Genomic DNA, 21,977 nt, shown 5'->3' on the forward strand with positions numbered 1-21,977 from the left:
CTTTCATGATGCAATTTAATATCCTCTTTCTATTTCTTATGTAACCCTCATTCTTGCCTCCTGTAATTCGCTGATTGTCCAGCCTTCTTCGAATGTAAACCACCTAGAAGTCTCTCAACTATGGCAGTATAGAAGAATAAAGTTATTATTATTATTATTAATAATGGCCACTTGCTAATTTTCCCATTAGCGTGTGAGCAAACGCCTATTTTCTAGGCAATAAGGGGGGAGGGGGAATTCTGTAAGAGGCACAAAAGATAGGTGCCTAATTTACCCCCACCTTTACAAAGCTTCACTAGATTGTCTTTATATAATACATTTGTACTATTGCTTAAGGTAATACAGTATATAGAAATAAAATAAAACAAATGGAAATAGGTTGTCAGCTTTTTTTTTTATTGAACTAAAACTGCATTTTTTTTAGATTAGCTTTCAAAGGTAACCCTTCTTTTTCAGATCAGAAATAAGCAAATGTTGACAAATATCTAACTATATAAGTGAAACATAAAAGCATTCCAATGGCAGTTTCACACAAAGAGAGAGGAGGGTGGATAAGGGGAGAAAACAGGGAGAGGTGGGTGGGTGATGGATAGGAAGATATGGATGAATGATAAGAAGGTGACAAAGCAGTAATGTGATAGAAAACCATATTTTTGTTAAGTCCTGTCTGGTGGGTCTCAAAATATTTTATCATTTTGATTTCAAAGGTCTTGCGTTCCTAGATTGTCTTAAAATTTCTTTTTAGTATTCTCACCATAAAATAATTGATAGAGTGTCCTGGAAGTGTTGTCCTACAGAGGTGGTATCCTGGTTGGCACTACAATGATTAATGGTTCATAGACAAAAGCACGCGCCGACAACCCAGCGCAGACAACTGAGCGCAAGGCGGAAGCGCGCCGAAGAAAAACAGTATTTTAAGGGGCTCCGACGGGGGTGTTGGTGGGGAACCCCCCACTCTAATTAATAGAGATTGCGCTGGCGTTGGGGGGGTTGGGGGGGTTGTAACCCCCCCTCATTTACTGGAAACTTAACTTTTTCCCTCTTTTTTAGGGAAAAAGTGAAGTTTTCAGTGCAATGTGGGGGGTTACAACCCTCCAAACCCCCCACAACGCCGGCGTGATCTCTGTTAAGTAAAGTGGGGGGGTTTCCCCCCACCCACCCCCCTCGTCGGAGCTCTTTAAAATACTGGGTTTTTTTCAGCGCGCTTCCGCCTTGCGTTCAGTTGTCTGCGCTGGGTTGTCGGCACGCCTTTGTCATCGTGTGCTTTTGACCTGCCACCATGATTAATATGATGTTTCAAGGTTTATTAAAAATTTGATTAATCGCCTATCAACATTCTAGGTGATGTATAATATAATACAATTAAAAATGGAGGGAATACAAATTTAAAATGTTAAAAAAATGCTGAGACAAAGACAAAAAACAAGCAAACAAATGGGAGACAAAAGGATTCGGGGGGAGAACTACAATATAATCAGAAAAGATCACAATGAATGATAATACAAAAGGAAGGGGAAAAGGCTATTCAGAGCTTCCATTATAGAATCTGTACAGAAGCATGGCTGTGTAGATTGATCCTAGTGTTTAGCATCTGGCTTTCTTAAAACTCATAAGAATGGTCTGCACATCAAATCTAAAAAACTCATTAGCCGCACAGTTTATTCACAAAAGATGAGCAGTCCCTTATTTGGCATCTTGACTCCCTAGTGGTAAGAATTAGAGAATGACACGGGACAGATGTGTCCCCGTCCCTGCAGGAACTCAATTTCCCTGTCCCTGCGAGTTTTGTCGCTGTCCCTGTTCCTGCCCCAGTCCTGTAAGCTCTGCCTTAACCACACAAGCCTAGGACACTTAAGATTTTGAAGTGTTTGGGGCTTGTGCAGATGAGGACAGAGCTTGCAGGAATGGGGCAGGGACAGGAAACTAACTTGACGGGACAATGAGTTCCCACGGGGATAAGGAAAAATTTGTCCCCATGTCATTCTCTACATGGGAGAACAGTATAGAAAACTGAATGAATAAATAGTGTGAAAAATTTCAGCCTCTAATAACAGACCAGAGCTGGTATTGTGACATCATAATGCCTCATTCCACAAATGCCTAAGAGCCAACCTCATCAGTGATGTCACAATGGCTTGATTGTTCTTTGCTTAGCTCATTTTTACTACATTTTGATTTCTAGAGTGGTGCAGTGTTGAAAATGACACGGAGACAAATTTGTCCCCGTCCCCACAATAATTCAATTTCCCTGCGAGTTTTGTCGCTGTCCCTGTCCCTGCCCCATGCCTGCAAGTTCTGCCTTAACCACACAAGCCTCGGGCACTTAAGATTTTAAAGTATTTGAGGCTTGTGCAGATGAGGAAGGAGGGCAGGGACAAGAATAGAACTTGCAGGGACGGGATGGGAAAATTTGTCCCCGTGTCATTCTCTGGTAAGAATACCACTAGGGGATTGAAATGGCCATTTTGATGCCAGGAACCACTGAGGCAGGGGCATCTGTGGATTGCTCCTGCTTCTCACTACAAAACAGAGAATCCTCAGGTAGAGGCTGGGAGGAAGGGAGCATCATAGGTAAGAGATCATTGTTGCCAGGGGAGATTTGAAGGGTTCAAGAAGAAAGGGCCCTTGTTTAAAGGAGCATTGGAATGAGGAGTATTTGCTTAATTTATTGGTACTTTAAAAGATAGTGGGTATGATTGCAACATAAGAACATAACAATAAGAACAGCCATACTGGTTCAGACCAATGGTCCATCTAGCCCAGTTTCCTGTTTCCAACAGTGGCCAAGCAAGGTCACAAATACCTGGGACAAACCCAAATAGTAGCAGAATTCCATGCTACTGATCCAGGACAAGCAGTGGTAAAATAGGCCATCTCAATAGGCCTTCATATAACTTACCCCTTTAATAGCTAAGCATACAAAACGTCTCCTTTTCTTTGTCCATTATAGAGAAACAGTGCAGGGTCATGAGGTCTGAGATAGAAATAGAAGGCTGTGAAGATTTTATAGTAGTACTGCAAATCAATCAACATGTACCCGTGGAATTTGCTGCCTGGTGGCTTGCTGAAAATGTCCTCCCTTTTGTTTTATTGATGACATTCTTAAAACATCTTCAGTACCGAGTTTCTCAGTGCTTGTCAGATAAGGATAGAACAAAGTCCACAATAAAGTACAACAACATTAATATTTTGCAGTATATTCGTGTATCCTATGATACAAAACCAGACTTGCTGCTTCATCTCATGGTAAAAGATTGGCAATTGGAGCTGCCAAAGCTTCTAATATCAGTCCACGGAGGTCTCCAGAACTTTGAGATGCAGCCCAAGCTGAAGCAGGTATTTGGAAAAGGTTTAGTCAAGGCAGCCACGACAACAGGAGCCTGGATATTTACTGGTGGAGTCAGTACAGGTAAGAAAGGGCAATTTAATTTTTTTAATAATTGTGCATAATGAACATTTCTATGTAATATTCTACCCCAAGTATAAAGACTGTATTATGGGTAGGTTATGATTAAACTTAAGAACATAAGAAGTTGCCTCTGCTGGGTCAGACCAGAGGTCCATCGCGCTCAGCAGTCCGCACCCGCGGCGGCCCATCAGGCCCATGACCTGTACGGTGATCTTTGTCTGAACCCTTAAATCCTCCTTGGTCTCTATCTATACTCTCTCTATATCCCATCTCTACCTCTATCTGTATCCCTCAATCCCCCTATCTTTCAGGAATTTATCCAATCTTTCTTTAAAACCCCGTAGTGTACTCTGTCCTATCACAACCTCCGGCAGCGCGTTCCAGGTGTCCACCACCCTCTGAGTGAAAAAGAATTTCCTAGCATTGGTTCTAAACCTGTCCCCTTTCAGCTTCTCCGAGTGCCCCCTTGTACTTGTGGTCCCCAATAGTCTGAAGAATCTGTCCCTGTCTACCTTCTCGATGCCTTTCATGATCTTAAAAGTCACTATCATGTCTCCTCTGAGGCTCCGCTTTTCCAGGGAGAAGAGCCCTGTCTACAACTGCAAAGATGGATTTTGGACATTTTGGGGTCTTTGTTAAGGTCATTCTATAACAGGTCACCTAAATTTAAGCGCCAATTGTGTGCTTAGGTTTATAGAATACTCCATTCATGAGGGCATGCCTGACTGTTATTCTGTAAATATGCACTCAAGTGACTTAGCATGTAAATACAGAAGAGAGTTCATAAGGAAGTGGTATGGGCATGTCACAGGCATGACTGACATTTACATGGGCTAATTACAGAATCTATGTTATGTTTGCAAATGCTGCATTGAGGCATGCCTATGAGTGCCAGCCATAGACCTAGGGTAAATATGCATGCTTGCATTTAGGCATGCCAATGCTAATTTATGCTAGCATGCTATAAAAACACTTACGCACATAAGTGTTCTTATACTCGTAAAATAGGCTTGCAAATTGTGGAAATTAGCACCTAAATGTTGGCACCATGTTATAGAATGTGGCCTCAAGTCACAGCAGAGAAGGGCAATGAAAATGATAAAAGGAATGGGACAATTTCCCTATGAGGAAAGGCTAAAGCGGCTAGGGCTCTTTAACTTGGAGAAGAGATGGCTCAGGGGTGATAGAGGTCTATAAAATACTGAGTGGAGTGAGTAGATGTGAGTCACTGGTTTGCTCTTTCCAAAAGTACTAGGACTAGGGGGAATGTAATGAAGCTACTAAGCTACAAACCAGAGAAAATATATCTTCACACAACTTGTAATTAAACACTGGAATTCATTGTCAGAGAATGTACTGAAATCAGTTAGCTTAGCAGGGTTTTAAAAAGGTATGGATAATTTCCTTAAAGAGAAGTCCATAGGCCATTATTGAGAAGACTTTGGGAAATCCATTGCTTATTCCTAGGATAAGCAGCATAAAATCTGTTTTAATACTTGGGATCTAGCTAGATACTTGGGACCTGGGTTGGCCACTGTTGGAAACAAGATACTAGGCAAGATACTCGGTCTGTCCCAGTATGGCAATTCTTATGTCCTTAATTACAGTTTCATAGAAGTCAAACTTACTGGCCCTAGAGTTCCCTACCACTTTCTTACTTCCTTTTTTTGTGGAGAAGGATCATATTGCCCTTCTCCAGTCCTCCAGTACCACTCCTGACTATAGAGAAGCATTGAAAAGGTCAGCCAGCGAAGCTGCCAGAGCTTCCCTTAGTTCTTTCAATTCCAAGCCACCTTGTATTATTATCATGTTCTGTCTGGGTCTCACTCGGTACTTTAAGAGAAGGATAGAATGTTATATAATATCATGATTATTATAGCACTTCAGCTTATTCTTAAAAATTGGAAGCAAGCTGGCAATTAGAGAATGACACAGGGAAAATTTTGTCCCCATATCCGCTCCGTTCCCGTGAACTCATCCCCATCCCTGTGAGCTCGATCCCCATCTCCGTCCTGTCCCCATGAGCTCAGTCCCCATCCCCATCCCCGTCCCATCCCAGTGGGCTTGGTCCATGTCCCGTCTCCGCGAGCTTGGTCCCCGTCCCCACAAACTATCTGATCCTATCCGCAAAAGCCTCGAATAGTTTTATACCGAACTTATTTTATTAAAGTATAAAAAGAAACAATATTCTGTACAATTGTCATTTTATAAATCAAAGTTCTGGCTGCTGAACTATAGAAAGAGATCTTCAGCTGGCAGGGCTTTGTTTATAAATGTTTATCAACAGAAAGTTTTGCATTATAAGGAACATCAGTCTATTTACTAGTGCATGAAAGGAATAGGTACTTCCCCCCCCCCTCTTTTTAATATTACGGCATTGGAAAGTTCCCACTTAGAAATATTTATGACATGCAAAATGTGTTCTCTTTGAAATGGAAATGATCTATCAGAATAAACTAAAGGCAGTGTTCTTCTGCTGTCAAATTAAAAACTTGTCCGGTCTGTGTTTGGACAAAGATAGTCGAATGGTGATCGAACCCCCCAGGCCAGGGGTAGGCAATTCCGGTCCTCGAGAGCCGGAGCCAGGTCAGGTTTTCAGGATATCCACAATGAATGTGAATGAGAAGGATTTGCATGCACTGCCTCCTTGAGATGCAAATCTATCTCTTGCATATTTTTGTGGATATCCTGAAAATCTGACCTGGCTCCGGCTCTCGAAGACCGGAATTGCCTACCCCTGCCCCAGGCAAACAAATTTTGAGAGTCAGAAATAAGTTTTTAATCACTTCAGTGTTTGCCAGCTGTCTTGGTGCACTGCTTCTGCCGCCACAGATTTTGTTTACAGTTTGCCAGATAAATCTAAAATCAGTATTTTTGGCATTATGTTATAACTTTATTGTTAAGACCACAAGATTTTTTTTTTTCTACCGGATTACTATATTCCTATTTGTGCTCTTCATTTTCCATATGAAGAATTACAATCTTGGCTTCCTCTTTAAGTTTTTCTAATTATTCCATGTTGAAGATGTGAACCCTCCCGATCCCTTCATGCCCCCCCCCCCCTAAGCTTAAAAATACCCTGGTCGTCCTGCAGACCCTTCCTAACCCCCTCTCAGAAAAAGCTTTAAAAATTCAGTACCTTTCGATGCACGAGTCATTAAGTGGGTTGCGCATAGCTGCTTCAAACTTCTCCGACGCAACTTCCTGTTTCCAGTTGCGTCAGAGGAGAGGTTTGGGGCAGCCACATGCAACATGTTGAAATGCTTGCTTGTGCCGCTGGGAGATTAGGTGATGGGACGGGAGGGAGGGGGCTGCTGGACCGCACGATCAGTGACCACACGTGTCCCCTCACTTCACTGCGGAGACAAGGCCATTCACCACTCCACGGGGCGGTGAATGGCCTTCACCCTGTACCTGCGGCCGACCACTTCTTTTCACTTCCCGTTTCGGCGGGTTACCCGCGGCTAGCCGTGGGTAACAGCACAGTATCATTCTCTACTGGCAATCTCAATGCACATTTTTGGAGGAATTCTCTTTGTTTGGTTTATAAATATGAGGCTACTATAGCAGAGCATTCTGGAAGTTTTAAAAGATTTCTGTCCAGGTGGTCCACATTGCATAATTATTTAACACAGTCAATTTAATTCTGGCTTCTTTTTCCCGTGGGGTTTTTGGAGGTAGAGTTGGTTCTCGCTAACCTGCATTATGTTTGTGCAATGTGCTTCATTTTCCTTTCTGTTTTTTGGGAATGTACATGTTGAATGTATGAAAATGTTAATTTTCATACATTCAACAATGTACAATGTTAATTCAATGTAATTCAATGTAATTGTTAATTCAACAATTCATACAATGTTAATTTTAACAGTTTGGACTAAAAAAAAAAAAAAAAAAAAAGAACTTCCTTTAGTTCATATAGTACCCTCAGATATATACCATTCGGCCCTATACCTTTAGTTTAGCTAGTTCTTCACAGACAGATATGTGGCTCAAAATAACCATAAAAATATATGGGTAAATTATCTGTATATTTCTGCATTCTGCACTAACTAGACCTGCTGAATATTTACCACATGATTTTTTCACACTCCTTGGAGAATTTCATTTATGAGGGGCCGCTGAAAAGTTCTCAGCCCAACCAACAAAGTTGGGGCAGTCTCCATCGAGGGCAAAACACTAACCTCCTGTTTTACTAAGCTGCGCTAAGCATTATAGCGTGCGCTAAACTGCTAACGCGTCCATAGACTAACATGCACGCATTATTTACTGCATTGTTAGCGCGTGCTAATATTTAGTACCATAGTAAAAGGAGTCCAATTACTTTTTTACTTTTTTTGTTCCATATTTTTCTGATGGAATGAAAAAAAAAAAGTGGAAAATCACTGGCCTAAGTGTATAGCCCTCAATGGAGACTGCCCCAGTTTTGTTGGATGGGCAGAGAACTTTTCAGCGGCCCCTCAGAACTGCCCCTTAATACTTGTGTATTTTAAGAGGCTAACATAGTCTCTATATCACCAAACAAAGCTATCATCTGTAAAAATCTATCATGCAATTATATTAGTGGAAAACACATTAAATTTGGAGACATAGTAATATAGGGATCAATATTCAAAGTGATTTAACTGGCAAGAAACAATTCCTGGCCAGTTAAATCGCCTGTTCGGGGTTAACCATTTGGTTAGTGTTGTTGAAAATATCCGGTTAGCGCTGAAATGAAAAACCTTCTATTTTGTGAGTGTTCCGGGGGGCAGAGTTAGCACTTGCCAGTTTAGTGTCAATATTCAGCATTTAACTGGCCATAAAAGTCAGTCCTATCTTTATTCAGTGACCCATAGCCAGTTAAGTGCTGAGTATCAACTTAACCGGCTGTGCATTAGCTGGCTCCAGAAACCCTGAAATTCCATGCTGGTGCTCGGACCTGATTCGGCATTGAGTTTCCAGGTTTAATGGAAACAGCGTACAGGGGCTCTTACAGCCACTTCATCCCCCATCTTTGGAACCAATTGTTTGCCCAGGTAAGATCACAAGAATCGCTGATAATGACCTTCTGGAAAACGCTGACAACCCATCTCTTCAATTGAACAGCCCCAATGGACTGCCTCCTCCTTTGCTCCTCTTCCTTAAAACTCCCGCTCCCTCTCTCCACCCTCCTCCTCCCTCCCATGCTCCCCCTCCCCCTCTTTCCCTACATTTTCCCACCTGTCTCTCTACGAATGCCTGTAAATTTTGTCCTGTAATTTTATTGTGAATGTCAATTGTAACCCGTTCTGAGCTCCTGGGAGAACGGAATAGAAATCTAAATAAATAAATACTGGTGGTGGTCAGCAAAACATTCTAATCTAATCAGAAATTTGTGGATCACTCAGTGTCTTTAAAGGTTCAAGGCAATTTACAATTGGACAAGAGCCCTTGTAACATAGAGAATTTGCAAAAGAGGTCGATTTTACAAACAAGAATTTACAGTAGTCAGTACAATATTGTACAAACAAGAGAAGACAAGGCAAGTGAAGGGCTTGCGGGAGAAATGAGAGGTAGGATCATGAAAGTCAGGGCCTGGAACCCTTGGAAGTCTAAGGGGTCATCTTGTTGGGAGATAGTCAGTGGCTGAATATTGGGCCAACTCGGAACATGGTGTAAGATTGCAGATAAAGACCTGCACATTCCATCCTGTCTGTCCAACGTATGCTATTTAGTCTTTGAGCTGTTCTTGCCATTTACAGCTTTCTTTCATTTTTATGTCCCTGTTGATCACGGCATGGTAAATCCTGAGGAAAGTGGGAGCAATATTTCATCATATGTACTTTTCCCCAACATTGTTCTTGTAGGTATCGTTCGCCATGTGGGAGATGCCTTGAAAGATCATTCTTCCAAGTCCAGAGGGCGAATTTATGCCATAGGAATTGCATCATGGGGCATCGTAGAGAACAAAGAAGATCTTATTGGAAGAGATGTAAGTGTCATGAGAATAATGAAGCGAGCAATCTTTAGGCACTGTCGATTGACTGCAGTCTCAAGTGTAGATGGTGTACATGAGGACAAGCACATTATCAAAGAGTGAGTACTTAGCATCCATGAACATTTGCACTGCCAACTCCAGACTCCGCCCCTTCTTTCATGCCGTATTCCTGGAACAGGCTGCCAGAGTCAATATGTCTAGCAATGTTCAAATCCAAGCTAAAAGCCCACTTTTTTTAAGCTGCTTTCTACTCGTAACTTCCACTCACCATCAGATACTTATACCCACCTTATCTAATCTAATCTAATCTTCCATTTGTGAGTTGCAACATACCTATACAGGCTCATTTCTTCTACTAGAAACTCCCCAACCCTGAGATGCTCTGTCTGTCCAAATTAGATTGTAAGCTCTTCTGAGAAGGGACCATCTATTGAATGTTAAATGTACAGCACTGCGTACACCTTTCATCACTATAGAAAAGATAAATTGATTTATTTATTCAATTTTCTATACCGTTCTCCCAGGGGAGCTCAGAATGGTTTACATGTATTTATTCAGGTACTCAAGCAGTTTTTCTCTGTCTGTCCCAGCAGGCTCACAATCTATATAATGTACCTAGGGCAATGGGGGGATTAAGTGACTTGCCCAGGGTCATAAGGAGAAGCATGGGTTTGAACCCACAACCTCAGAGTGCTGAGGCTGTAGCTTTAACCATTGCGCCACACTCTGTGAAACTGGTAAATGTACTTTTTTTCTGACCTAGCCCTGCCTCTTTCTGAATGTAGTAAAACCAGTCTCACTGTGAACAGACAGCTTGGGTGGGTTTTTTTCCATGGCTAAACAGCTGTTTACTGATTTAAAAAAAAAAAAAAAAAAGCTTTAATTAATACTATCATTACTTCTTTAAGGAGGGAGCTGAGATTTAGACACCAAGAATGCATGTAAAAAGCTGAGTGTTGGCATTTATATCTGTATGTCCACATTTCTGCAGGCAAATGCCAATACTGAGGCTACAAGATGTTCTATAAAATGATATCTAAATGCAGGTGGGTGTTCACAAGGCTAGAGTTTGGGTGGGGAATGCGCAGGGCCCACCTTTATGCACATGGATTGTAGATGATAAAATGCTATAATTTAGGAGTGTTCTTTAGCAATCTAAGGGCTAGATTCACTAAGCGTACTCAGTTTCCCTCAGACCCTATTCACTAACCTGTGTCCCGATCATTCTCCGGCATTCAAATGATGGCAGGCAGCGATTCACTAACAAAAACTCTGCAACATCGACTGGGCTGGCTGATCACAAACAAGCGACTGCTGAGGTCCTTTCTGACTGCCCTGCCTTCTGCCGCCCTGCTCTCTGCCCTGTTTTTCTGCTCTCTGCTCTGAACTCCTGCTTTCAGCCCCGATCTCCTGCCTGGTCCTGAATCTCTCCTGCCGCCCCGACTCTCCCACCCTTCCCCGCAGTGCAAGCCCGTGGTTTTAACCCGTGGGTTTAAAGCGGGTTAAAACCATGGGCTTGGGAAGAAAAAAAAGTAAAAAGAAATTTCCTGCTCTACCGAGCACAGAGGGCCAGTGCATGCGTAGACCATCTACAGATGGTCTGCGCATGCTCAAGGATCGTTGTTCAGCGATCTGATTCGGTCTCTTGGAGGCGTTATTCCAATCGCCCTCATTTGCATGAGGGCGATTTGTGAATCAGCGCCCCAGACACGGAACCGATCCGTGCCCTTAGTGAATATAGCCCTAAGGGTGATCATTTCCATCAGCTCTGTAGCTGGTGTAAATGATTGTACCTAGAACATGGGTGTTTTCTTGGCATATTGGACTGGTATGCCATAAGAAAAAGTAGGTGCCTACATATCTTTATAGAATAGGCTCCAAGTAGGAGCACTGTGTTTCCTTATAAAATTACTCACATGAATTAAAAACTGGCTGGAGCATAGGAAACAGAGAGTAGGGGTAAATGGACAATACTCGGACTGAAAGAACGTCACCAGTGGGGTGCCGCAGGGCTCGGCACTTGGACCCGTGCTCTTCAACATCTTTATAAATGATCTGAACATAGGTACGACGAGCGAGGTGATAAAATTTGCAGACGATACGAAGTTATTCAGAGTAGTGAAGATGCAGGGGGATTGGGAAGAGCTGCAACATGACATAATCAGGCTTGAGGAATGGGCATCAACATGGAAGATGAGGTTCAACGTGGACAAGTGTAAAGTGATGCATGTCGGTAACAAAAATTTCATGCACGAATACAGGATGTCTGGGGCGGTACTTGGAGAGACCTCCCAGGAAAGGGACTTGGGAGTTCTGATCGACAAGTCGATGAAGCCGTTCGCGCAATATGCAGCAGTGGCGAAAAGGGTGAACAGAATGCTAGGAATGATAAAGAAGGGGATCACGAACATATTGGAGAAGGTTATCATGCCGCTGTACTGGGCCATGGTGCGCCCTCACCTGGAGTACTGCGTCCAGCACTGGTTGCCATACATGAAGAAGGACACGGTACTACTCAAAAGGGTCCAGAGTAGAGCGACTAAGATGGTTAAGGGGCTGGAGGAGTTGCTGTACAGTGAAAGATTAGAGAAACTGAGCCTTTTCTCCCTCGAACAGAGGAGATTGAGAGGGGACATGGTCGAAACATTCAAGGTACTGAAGGGGATAGACTTAGTAGATAAGGACAGGTTGTTCGCCCTCTCCAAGGTAGGGAGAACGAGAGGGCACTCTCTAAAGTTGAAAGGGGATAGATTCCGTATAAACGTAAGGAAATTCTTCTTCACCCAGAGAGTGGTAGAAAACTGGAATGCTCTTCCGGAGTCTGTCATAGGGGAAAACACCCTCCAGGGATTCGACAAAGTTGGACAAGTTCCTGCTGAACAAGGACATACGCTGGTAGGGCTAGTCTCAGTTAGGGCACTGGTCCGCGTGAGCGGACTGTTGGGCATGATGGACCGCTGGTCTGACCCAGCAGCGGCAATTCTTATGTTCTTATGTACTCTTGTTCTGCTTACAATGTCAGTGTTATTGTATATGCTGATATTATGAGCCAGTGAACTAGTACTAAATTACTCACCTCTAAACAGAAAGTGCTAATATATCAGATGCTGGAACCATATAAGGTTTACAACAGAGCTCAATGTAAACCGCTTAACATAAAATGGCTACATATGTAAGAAATTTCTGTAAGGGATTTTTGTACGAACTTATTGTGAATGGAATTTTTCTATGGACCTTCAGAGCGCAGCCTGGCACTTCATATCACCAGATGTTTAACATCTTTTTCGGTCCAATTTTTTTTTTTTTATTCAGCGTAACAATTTCTTAAACTTTTTTTGAGCTTTTTTCTGATTTTTTTTTTTTTTTTCCTTAAAACTTATCCATATAGTAAATGCCACTTAGCTGTGTAGTGAGCTTTTAAACTTCATTTACACCACCTCTCCCGACATGCGTGTTTCAAAAAGAAACTTTCTTCAGGGTTGAGGGGAATAATTGAGGGAACTTGTATCTGTTGTTTAACATGCAAACTCCCTCAATTGTAAATGTGCATGAGTCGAGTCTTTTTAATTTGAAAGGAAACTCTGCAATGAGAGGGCATAGGATGAAGTTAAGAGGTGGTAGGCTACGGAGGAATCTAAGGAAATACTTTTTTGCAGAAAGGGTGGTAGATGCGTGGAACAGTCTCCCAGAAGAGGTGGTGGAGACAGAGACTGTGTCTGAATTCAAAAGGGCCTGGGATAGGCATGTGGGATCTCTTGGAGAGAGAAAGAGATAATGGTTACTACCGATGGGCAGACTAGATGGGCCATTTGGCCTTTATCTACCATCATGTTTCTATGTTTCTATAGTGCTGAAGGGAGTGCTGTACATTTTGACAGTAAATAGACAGTCCATGCTCAGAAGAGCTTACAATCTAACTTGAACAGACAAACATGACAGAGAGCAGGGGTAGGGAACTCTGGTCCTCGAGAACCGTATTCCTGCCCCATGCAGTTCGCTCACAGGAAATGGCTGTCTTGAGCTCCCGTAGTATCTCAAGCCATTTCCTCTCTGTAAATGTCCTGTGCATGCGTCTAAGACCCGCAACTTTTTTTTTTAAACTTTTACTTTTAAACAGCCCAGCGAGCCCGTGGTTTTAACCCGCTTTAAACCCACAGGTTAAAACCACGGGCTCGTAGTTTGGAGATGGGCAGGAGATCAGGGCTGAGACGGGGCAGAGAGCAGATCGGAGCAGGGTGGCAGAATGCAGGGTGGTCGGAAAGGACCTCAGTGACTGTCCTCAGCAGTCGCTTACTTTGGATCAGCCAGCCTAGTCGGTTTTGCTTTTTTTTTATTTTAGTGAATCACTTCCTTCTTGCTTTGCATGCTGATTCCCCTCATTTTCATGCACGGTTAGTGAATCGGGTCGGAGGGAAATCGGGTCGCAAAGGTCTCGCAAACCGATCGGTTTGCTTTGTGAATCTAGCCCAGTGTTTTTAACTGTGATATGAGGTGCTTACCGGCTCCTACAAAATCGGTGCCAGAATCATGCCTCTGTAGGTGCTTTAGGCTACCGAGCACCAAAGTAGCTGTGGCTAATGCCGGAAGTGGCGTTAGGCGACCTAAAGCGTCTATGTAGGTGTGATTCTTGTGAAGATAAGTGCCAGAAATGCAGGCCCGGAAAACCCTGGCCTACATTTCCACCACCTATCTTTTGCCTCCGCGTGATTCTTAAACAGGCATGATGCATGATTAACACGCATGATTTTAAGGCGGCTGCCAATATCAGCGCCAGTTCAAGAATCCAGGCCATAGTGCTGAAGCCCAGTAGAGGCCGACGGCTTAAAAGGTAAATGCAGAGCAAAAACAAAGCATCATGATTTAATAATCAATTATGTATATTATCTTTTAACAGGTGACAAAACCTTATCAAACTATGTCAAATCCTCTGAGTAAACTCTCCGTGCTTAACAACACTCACACGCATTTCATCTTAGCTGATAATGGCACCATCGGTAAATATGAAGCTGAGGTTAAATTACGGCGCCAACTAGAAAAACATATCTCTTTGCAAAAAATCAACACACGTAAGTAAACTACAAGATCTGAACGTGATATGCGTTATTTATGCGTGCAGTGTGCTTCTTCTGTTTTTATGCAACTAATATTGTCAGGAACAAGATTGACGGGTACTTAGAATTCAGATGGAGAGAGCAATTTTAGAAAGGATTTCTGTCTGGAAAACCTGGCTTTACATGTTGAACATGGATGTGCCCAAATCATCACCATATAATGTACATAAGATTTCTAGTTTTAGATTTTAACTGATAAACACCAACAAAACACAAGTGGAAAATAAAATAGATGGACCCAGTATTCAGTTGGTGGCTGCCGGCATCCCCAGAAATTCATTGCTTTGTCAAGTCCAGACTCCAGCATTGAATGGAGCCGCTGAAAATATAGCCCGCTAAGAGGTCCTTTTACTAAGACGCGCTAGCCCTTTTAGCTAAACACTAATCTTTGGGTTGAGAAAATGGGAATACTTCAGTCCTTACTATCAAAAACTTCACTGGCTGCCCTTGGAAGCACGAGTTTTGTTTAAATTTTTTTGCTTATGCTATAAATCAATTTTCGGCTTGGCCCCTATGTACCTGGTTTCTCAATTTAATCTGGACAGTTCCATCAGGTCCACACGCAGAATCCATTTGTTCTCCCTTCCATTATTAAAGACTGCCGCTACAAAAGATTCCTGGACAGAACTCTTGCCTCCCAGGCAGGTAAATGAAACGACCGGCTGGCTAACATCATCACTCACTTACCTCAATTTTAGAAAATCAATTTTAGAAAATCAATAAAAACAAATTTATTTAACCGATTGTAAACTATGAATCTTGTGCATCACTCCTCCCAACCTGTACCTTATTTTCGATGACTTTGCATTGTAACTTCTTAGACATTGTAGTGTAACTACTTCAATGACTTTGCATTGTATTGTAATTACCTCAGTGATTTTGCAGTGTAACTACTTCGCTGTTTGTCCAGCGCCTCTTGTTGTAAACCGCCTCGAACTATCATGGCTATGGCGGTATATAAAAATAAAATTATTATTATTATTATTATTATATTCTATGGACGCATTAGCATTTAGCGCATGCTAAAATGGCTAGCACGCCTTAGTAAAAGGACCCCCTAAGTGCTTCAGCATTTAACTGACTCTGGTGAACCACGTAAAGATAGGGCTGAATTTTACGCGGTCCTATTCATGTGGTTGCTTTAGCCAGCTAAGTGCTGAATATCAACACTTAACCAACCAAGTAGAGTGGAAAGGGTGTGACATGCTGCGGGGGGAGGTGTTTTTTAATTATTATTATGCTTCTTTTTTTTTTTAATTCTTTATTCATTTTTATAATTTACATCAAGTGTAACAAAAAGTAATATCATTTTAATTTAATTTGATGTTCCAGGTTGCAGGTGTAAATCCTGACCTCTTTGGACATTGACATGTATTCCCTTTCTGAAATGGAGAATACACAAGAATTTTTAACCCCACCCTAGTTTTACCCAGGCCACACCCTTTTACCAGATTCATTGCAGTTTTAAATGTTTGTATCTTGGCTTTCTAAAATTGGGATGTACCGTAAATATATCTAAGCACTGGTTTTATGTACATCTAACGCATAAATAGTACCTCTAAAATAAGCACTAAAATTTAAAGAGAACATGATCGTACATATATTTTATATATGTCTAAAGTAGGGCTATGGGAAGATTAAACATTTTAATCACAATTAATTACATGATTAAAATGTTTAATCATGATTAATCATGTGATTAAAAGATACCCTGCCCCTCTGCTCCCGGTCCAACATCTCTCCCTCTCTTCTCCCTCACTCCCCTCTGTGGACACCATCTCCTTTTGTTCCATCCCTATAAGAAATATGTTAACCTATATATGCAATATGCCACAGTATCTGCCCTCTCCTTTTCTGCACTCTCTCCCCCCTTTAATTCCATCCAATGTCTACCCTCTTCTTTTCTGCATTCTTTCCTCCTTCCATCTACATCTGCCCTCTCTCTTCCACTATAGTAAACACCTAACGCCCCCCCACCAAAAAAATAAATATAAATAAATAAATAAATAAAAGAAGGCTCACCTGTTGGCAGTGGCGTACCTAGCATATGTGACACCCAGGGCCCATCATTTTTTTGAACCCCCCCCATCTGTATGAAAAACATGATTTTTAGTAACAATCCACATGTCACACAAGAGTGTACCTAGGAAAAGGCAGCATCTTACTATGGCTGGGCCCGTCCCTGAGTAGGTGAGAAAACCTGGCTCGGACCACAAGCAAGAATTTTGAAACGCCTTTTATATGGTTGTAGGAAGGAAAACCCGGATACCGGATTTCTTAGAAAACAGTATCAAGTTTATTAGTGTCCCAAAGAAAAATAGAAAGGAAAAAATATTCACCATGGGTTTCTTAGACTCTGTTATAGCTCAGTCCAGGTGAGTCATATGGGCTTTAACTGAAGAACTGGATCACCCATCTTAATCAAAAGGAATATAATTCCAATTCAAAACTTTGCATTAGTCCAGTGCCCTCACGGCCTCGTATCCCCTCTGGGATTTATCAGTCTCTCAAGACTATAGCAACTTATTGTTTTATAGCTGAGCACGGCTCATGCCAGCATGTTCACATATCAGCTCTTTTCATAGTCCCACCTTCAAACAAGGTGAACTTGATTTCTTACTCTAACCCACCCTGCTCCCCAAGGAACCTTCACAGCCTTGCCTGTCAGGCTGTGCGGGCCACGCCTCCCATTTAGTTTGAGGTCTCCAGGCCCACCCGATGTGACCCTTATCTGCTTTATCTCCTGCTCCTGGGGAGTCTGAACACCGTGCTATTTACTGTAGCAATTTCACTCAATTAGGCAGGGCTGCTCCAGCCCTGCTTCAGTTCAGGTTTAAACGGAGCAGAAACTTTTCCCACAGGACAATACTGGACCCTCACACACTATACTCTTCCAGATCTATGTCCTCACCAAACACACTACCCCCAGGGTCACTGTACATTTCCCACTCACACTCTTGGGAACCCTGGCTTTCCATTTCCACATTCATTCCAGGCTTTACATCCCATCCCCCTCCCTGCAGGTCTGCCAAATCTCCTGCAGCATTTCCATGGGGGTAAACTTCCAGCCCTTCCCTCTGGGGTTTAATCAGCCGGTCACTGTACCTCCCGGGTGTTGTACTGCCTCTCCTTGGGGACTGGCTTCCTGCAAAACGTCCCTGCTGGAGCTTAGGCAAGGTGTGAAAGCTGGAATCTCTGTGAGTGGTTTGGCTTCCGTAATCAGAGCCAGCTGTGTCCTTCCCTTTCCACTCTAAATGGCTTTGCCTTTGAGGCTTCTGTGCTTGCAAACTCCGGGGTCTGACTCCACCCCTTTGCAAATTGGTGTCAGGTTTCTCCCTGACTTGAGGAAAGGAGTGATAGGGGAAATTAGTGGTTTTAAGAGCCCTCCCTATCTGGCTCTTGAGCTGTGCTGGGACCTGCCTTTTCTTGCAATCTTTTGGCTGAGCCAGCTGTCCTGGCTCCATGCCGGGTTTTACAGGACCCTGTGCTGCATGTTGGGGAGTTTTAGCAGTAGTTTTCACTGTGACAGGAGCTTCCCTGTCACATAACATATTGCAGTGAGCAGTACATCAATAAACCCATTGTAAAACTAAACAAGCCAGACTAGTACAGATCAATCCTACACAGTCAATCCTAACAGAAAACAATGTCTTTTCAAACACAGAAAACACCTTTGCCTAGTACGTAATCACAAACTAACCCCTCCCCCTTTTACAAAACTGTAGTGTGGTTTTTAGCCATGGTAGTAACAGCTCAGATGACAACGCTAAAAAACATTCTACAGTTTTGTAAATGGGGAGATAGAATAAAAATACGTAAACAAAGGTTAAACTGAAGCACCAAGAAGCTGGATTCTGCATACAATGCAACACCACAGAAACAGTGATGCATCTCTCCTAAAGCAAGAAAAATAAATAGAATTTTTTTCTACCTTGTCTTCTCTGGTTTCTGCTTTCCTCATCTTCTTGTCACTCTCTTCCTTTCATCCACTGTCTACCCTCTCTCTGCCCCTTCTATATGGCATCTTCTCTCCTATTCCCCTTCCAGAAACTTTATGCCTCCCTTTCCATCTCTCCCTTCACCCTCCATTGGTTTGGCATCCATCTTCTTCCCTTCCCTCCCCTCCTCCAATGGTCTGGCATCTCTCTCCTCTCCTTCCCTCTCCCACATCCCCATGGTCTGGCATTTCACTCTCTCCTCTCCCTTCCCCCCACTTCCATCAGCATCTGCCCCCTTTCTCTCCCTCCACCACCCTTCCATACCTCCCTGACCCCCTTTCTCACCCTCCACACCCTTCCATACCACCCTGACCCCCTTTCTCACCCTCCACACCCTTCCATACCACCCTGACCCCCTTTCTAACCCTCCACACCCTTCCTTACCACCCTGACCCCCTTTCTCTCCCTTTACCACACTTCCACACCACCCTGACCCCCTTTCTCTCCCTTCACCACCCTTCCATACCACCCTGACCCCCTTTTTCTCCTTCCACCACCCTGCTATGCTCCTTTCTCTCTCCATCCAAATCAGCAAGGTCCCGTGATGACTACTTCTGCTGCCTCTGCTCCAGAAGAGGTAAGTGAGGTCGGAGGGGGGCTGGGCCGGCAGACTCAGGGAGTTGCAGCAAGGTCCCGCGATGACTGCATCTGACGGTCCACCCCCAACATCACTTACCTCTTCTGGAGCAGTGGCAGCAGAAATAGTTATCGCGGGACCTTCCTGCACTTCAGCACAGCTGCCGTACTTATTCCAGATAAGAATCGGCAGGTTTTTTTTACACGCTTCCAACATCTCTCCTCTTTTTCCTCTGTGGTATCCCAGTATCTGCCCTCCTATCTCTCAACCTCTCCAGTACACTTTACATGCATCCCCGGTGACAGCAGTGACTCTTTTTTGCTGTCAGTGCCAGTCCTGAAGGCTTCCTTCTGCCGTGTTGCACCAGGCAGTAAACAGGAAGTGACATCAGTGATGGTGGGACATAACAGAGGGAAGCATTCTGGGCTGGAGCCAGCAGCAAAAATGAATTGCTACAGGCACTGGGGGCATGTGTAAAGGAGGGACAGGTTGAGGGCAGATGCCGGGACACCGCAGAGATGAAACGGCAATGTGGTGCTGAGTGAGTCTGAGCCAAAAATGGGTGGGCCTATGTTCACCAAGATCCACCCATAGTTATGCCACAGCCTTAGCCACTTAGATGTTCTTAAATTGACTCTGTGATGTAGATTTATGTTTCTGATCTACTGTAGTTTGCTGCATCATAATACACAAGAGCTCTGTTCTAGACCAATTTGCAAACTGAAATGATTCTGCATATTTTTGGTATTCAAGTGTTTGCTACTAATCATAAAAGAGGAACTAAGCGACCATATGACTTGTGGGTTTCCCTTTGTCATCCTATGCCTGGAGATCAGTGAGGCAAGGAGAACAAAGGGATGTTCAGCTGTCATTCATTACTCCAGACTACTAATTAAAAATAAAGATGAACTCAGACAGAAAGATGAAAGAAACCTCTGCTTCAGTCCTAACAAGAATGAGACATTAAAACAGAACCAGGGTGACTGCATGAACTATACAGTATGTCTGCTTCCACTTAGCCAGCTGCTTATAGCTGTTTCATATCTATTATCTATAGCACATGGAGGTAGTATCATCCTCTGACCATAGATAGAAGACTTATGAAGACTGGGTTTGAACTAGGCCATAACCCACTGTGTGAATTTTGTGTTTAATAGGTGCAACTGGGAATAAGGTTCTTAGCCTTGTGTTTTACCCTTCTGTTTCCTTGAATTGAAGTCTTTAAACAATGGCTGCATAATGAAAATTAACAAGAGCAGTGGTTAAAGCTACCATCAGCACTGTGAGGTTGTGGGTTCAAACCCACGCTGCTCCTTGCCCCCATCGCCCCAAGTACATTATATAGATTATGACAGGGAAAAATGCTCGAGTACCTGAATAAATTCATATAAAACCATTCAGAGCTCCCCTGGGAGAACTGTATAGAAAATTGAATGAATAAATAAATAAAGTAAACAAAATCTTTGCCAGGAGTGGATATAGGAGAAAATAGGGAAAATATTCAAAGTGGTACATGATGGCTTCATGATGAGAGGAACAGTGAAAAAACTTATTGTTCAATGATTTTTATTGAATTTTCATAATAATAAAAATAAAACCATACACATATATAATAAATCTTATAAAAATATTATATCAACTTATTTAGTACCTATGTTCATAAGGAAACATACATCAATAATCAGAGAAACGCACAATAAGAATACAATATAGATGTTAAATGTATAACCCCAACTCCACAAATTCTAAATTTAACATTAACTACCCAACTAGTTATATGTCCTACACACCTTCCACCATCTGTCTCACATACCCACCCTCCCAACCCTTCCCCCATCACTCCCACCCACCTCCCTTCCCATCTCTCCATTCCCTCCTCCCCTCCAACCATCTTATACTCAAATGCTATTAAGAATATTTGCTACACTTCCTATTACAAATGTAATGAATTCAAAACAAAACTACACACTCTGGCCGATAACTGTTGGATATAGGGTTCCCAGGTCATCAATAATCTACACTGTTGCTTTTAAGATGGGGATGTTGCCCTAGCTTCCATAAGCATAAAAGCATGAAATGCTGCCCTCCATTGCCAAAAGAGGGTGGATTTTCCTCCAACCAATGTTGCAAGATACATTTCTGACCTACAATAAATGTGAAACAACCCCCTAATTTCTTTCCTAAAAGTCCCTTCTCATTGAAGAAACAACACCATCTGGGGAGAAGGCACTATCCGGGAAAGAATAACACCCCCAAAAAAATCACAGATAACACCCCAAAAACTCTGAATTTGGGGACACAATCAAAAAGCATGACCCAAATTATCACTTTGATGACATTTCGGGCATATTCTTGAATCTATACAACCAAAGTGAAAATCCTGAACTTGAGATACATCAGATCTCATAACCAATCTAAAAAGACTCTCTCTATAATAGGTAATAGAAATTGAAGAAACCCTAACCTAAGAGCCTTCTCTATGGCAGTTTCCTCAATTTTCATCCCCAAATCTTCAGTCCACTTAGCTGCTATTCCACTATAGTTTTTACGTGGATAAATAGAATCAAGGGATCTTATAAAGTAGGAAACAGAGGGTAAAACCTCATCCAGTTGTTCAAATAAAACTCCCAATCTGTATCCCACCCCCCAGAAGTCAACCCTTCTCTTTTCAGCTTATTGATTTAATGAATCAATTGCACATAAGCATACATGTCGGTAGACCTCATTCCCGAATGTGCCAACAATTCTTCAAATGAAAGCACATTATTGTCCTCCCCCCACATATGAGAAAATATGTTCCAACAAAGAATCCACCCATCTGCTAATAGCACCTTTGACCATCCCAGGAGGAAAGGTCGAATTCCTCATAATTGGAAGAGTCAGTGTGTGATCCCCAAATTTGCCAAACCTTCATCAAAGCGGTCCA

The 21,977-nt window shown here is 42.6% G+C and overlaps 1 protein-coding gene and 1 long non-coding RNA gene across 3 annotated transcripts in view; one reads left to right on the top strand and one right to left on the bottom strand.

The window, feature by feature from the left end:
- The window catches only part of LOC117347985, a 69,692-nt gene extending 51,987 nt beyond the window's left edge, over nucleotides 1–17,705 (bottom strand). Inside the window, exon 1 of the long non-coding RNA XR_004536880.1 lies at nucleotides 17,582–17,705. This is a non-coding gene — a long non-coding RNA (uncharacterized LOC117347985). The remainder of the gene's footprint in view (nucleotides 1–17,581) is intronic.
- Nucleotides 1–21,977, top strand: part of TRPM1 (transient receptor potential cation channel subfamily M member 1) — a 182,933-nt gene that overhangs the window by 79,751 nt on the left and 81,205 nt on the right. For both annotated transcript variants that reach the window (XM_033919524.1, XM_033919526.1), the window contains exons 4-6: nucleotides 3,196–3,409; nucleotides 9,235–9,359; nucleotides 14,260–14,431. In XM_033919524.1, coding sequence (XP_033775415.1) covers nucleotides 3,196–3,409; nucleotides 9,235–9,359; nucleotides 14,260–14,431 — 511 coding nt within the window. The remainder of the gene's footprint in view (nucleotides 1–3,195; nucleotides 3,410–9,234; nucleotides 9,360–14,259; nucleotides 14,432–21,977) is intronic.

The sequence above is a fragment of the Geotrypetes seraphini genome, chromosome 14 (genome assembly GCF_902459505.1).
Source record: "Geotrypetes seraphini chromosome 14, aGeoSer1.1, whole genome shotgun sequence".
Classification (NCBI taxonomy): Eukaryota; Metazoa; Chordata; class Amphibia; order Gymnophiona; family Dermophiidae; genus Geotrypetes; species Geotrypetes seraphini.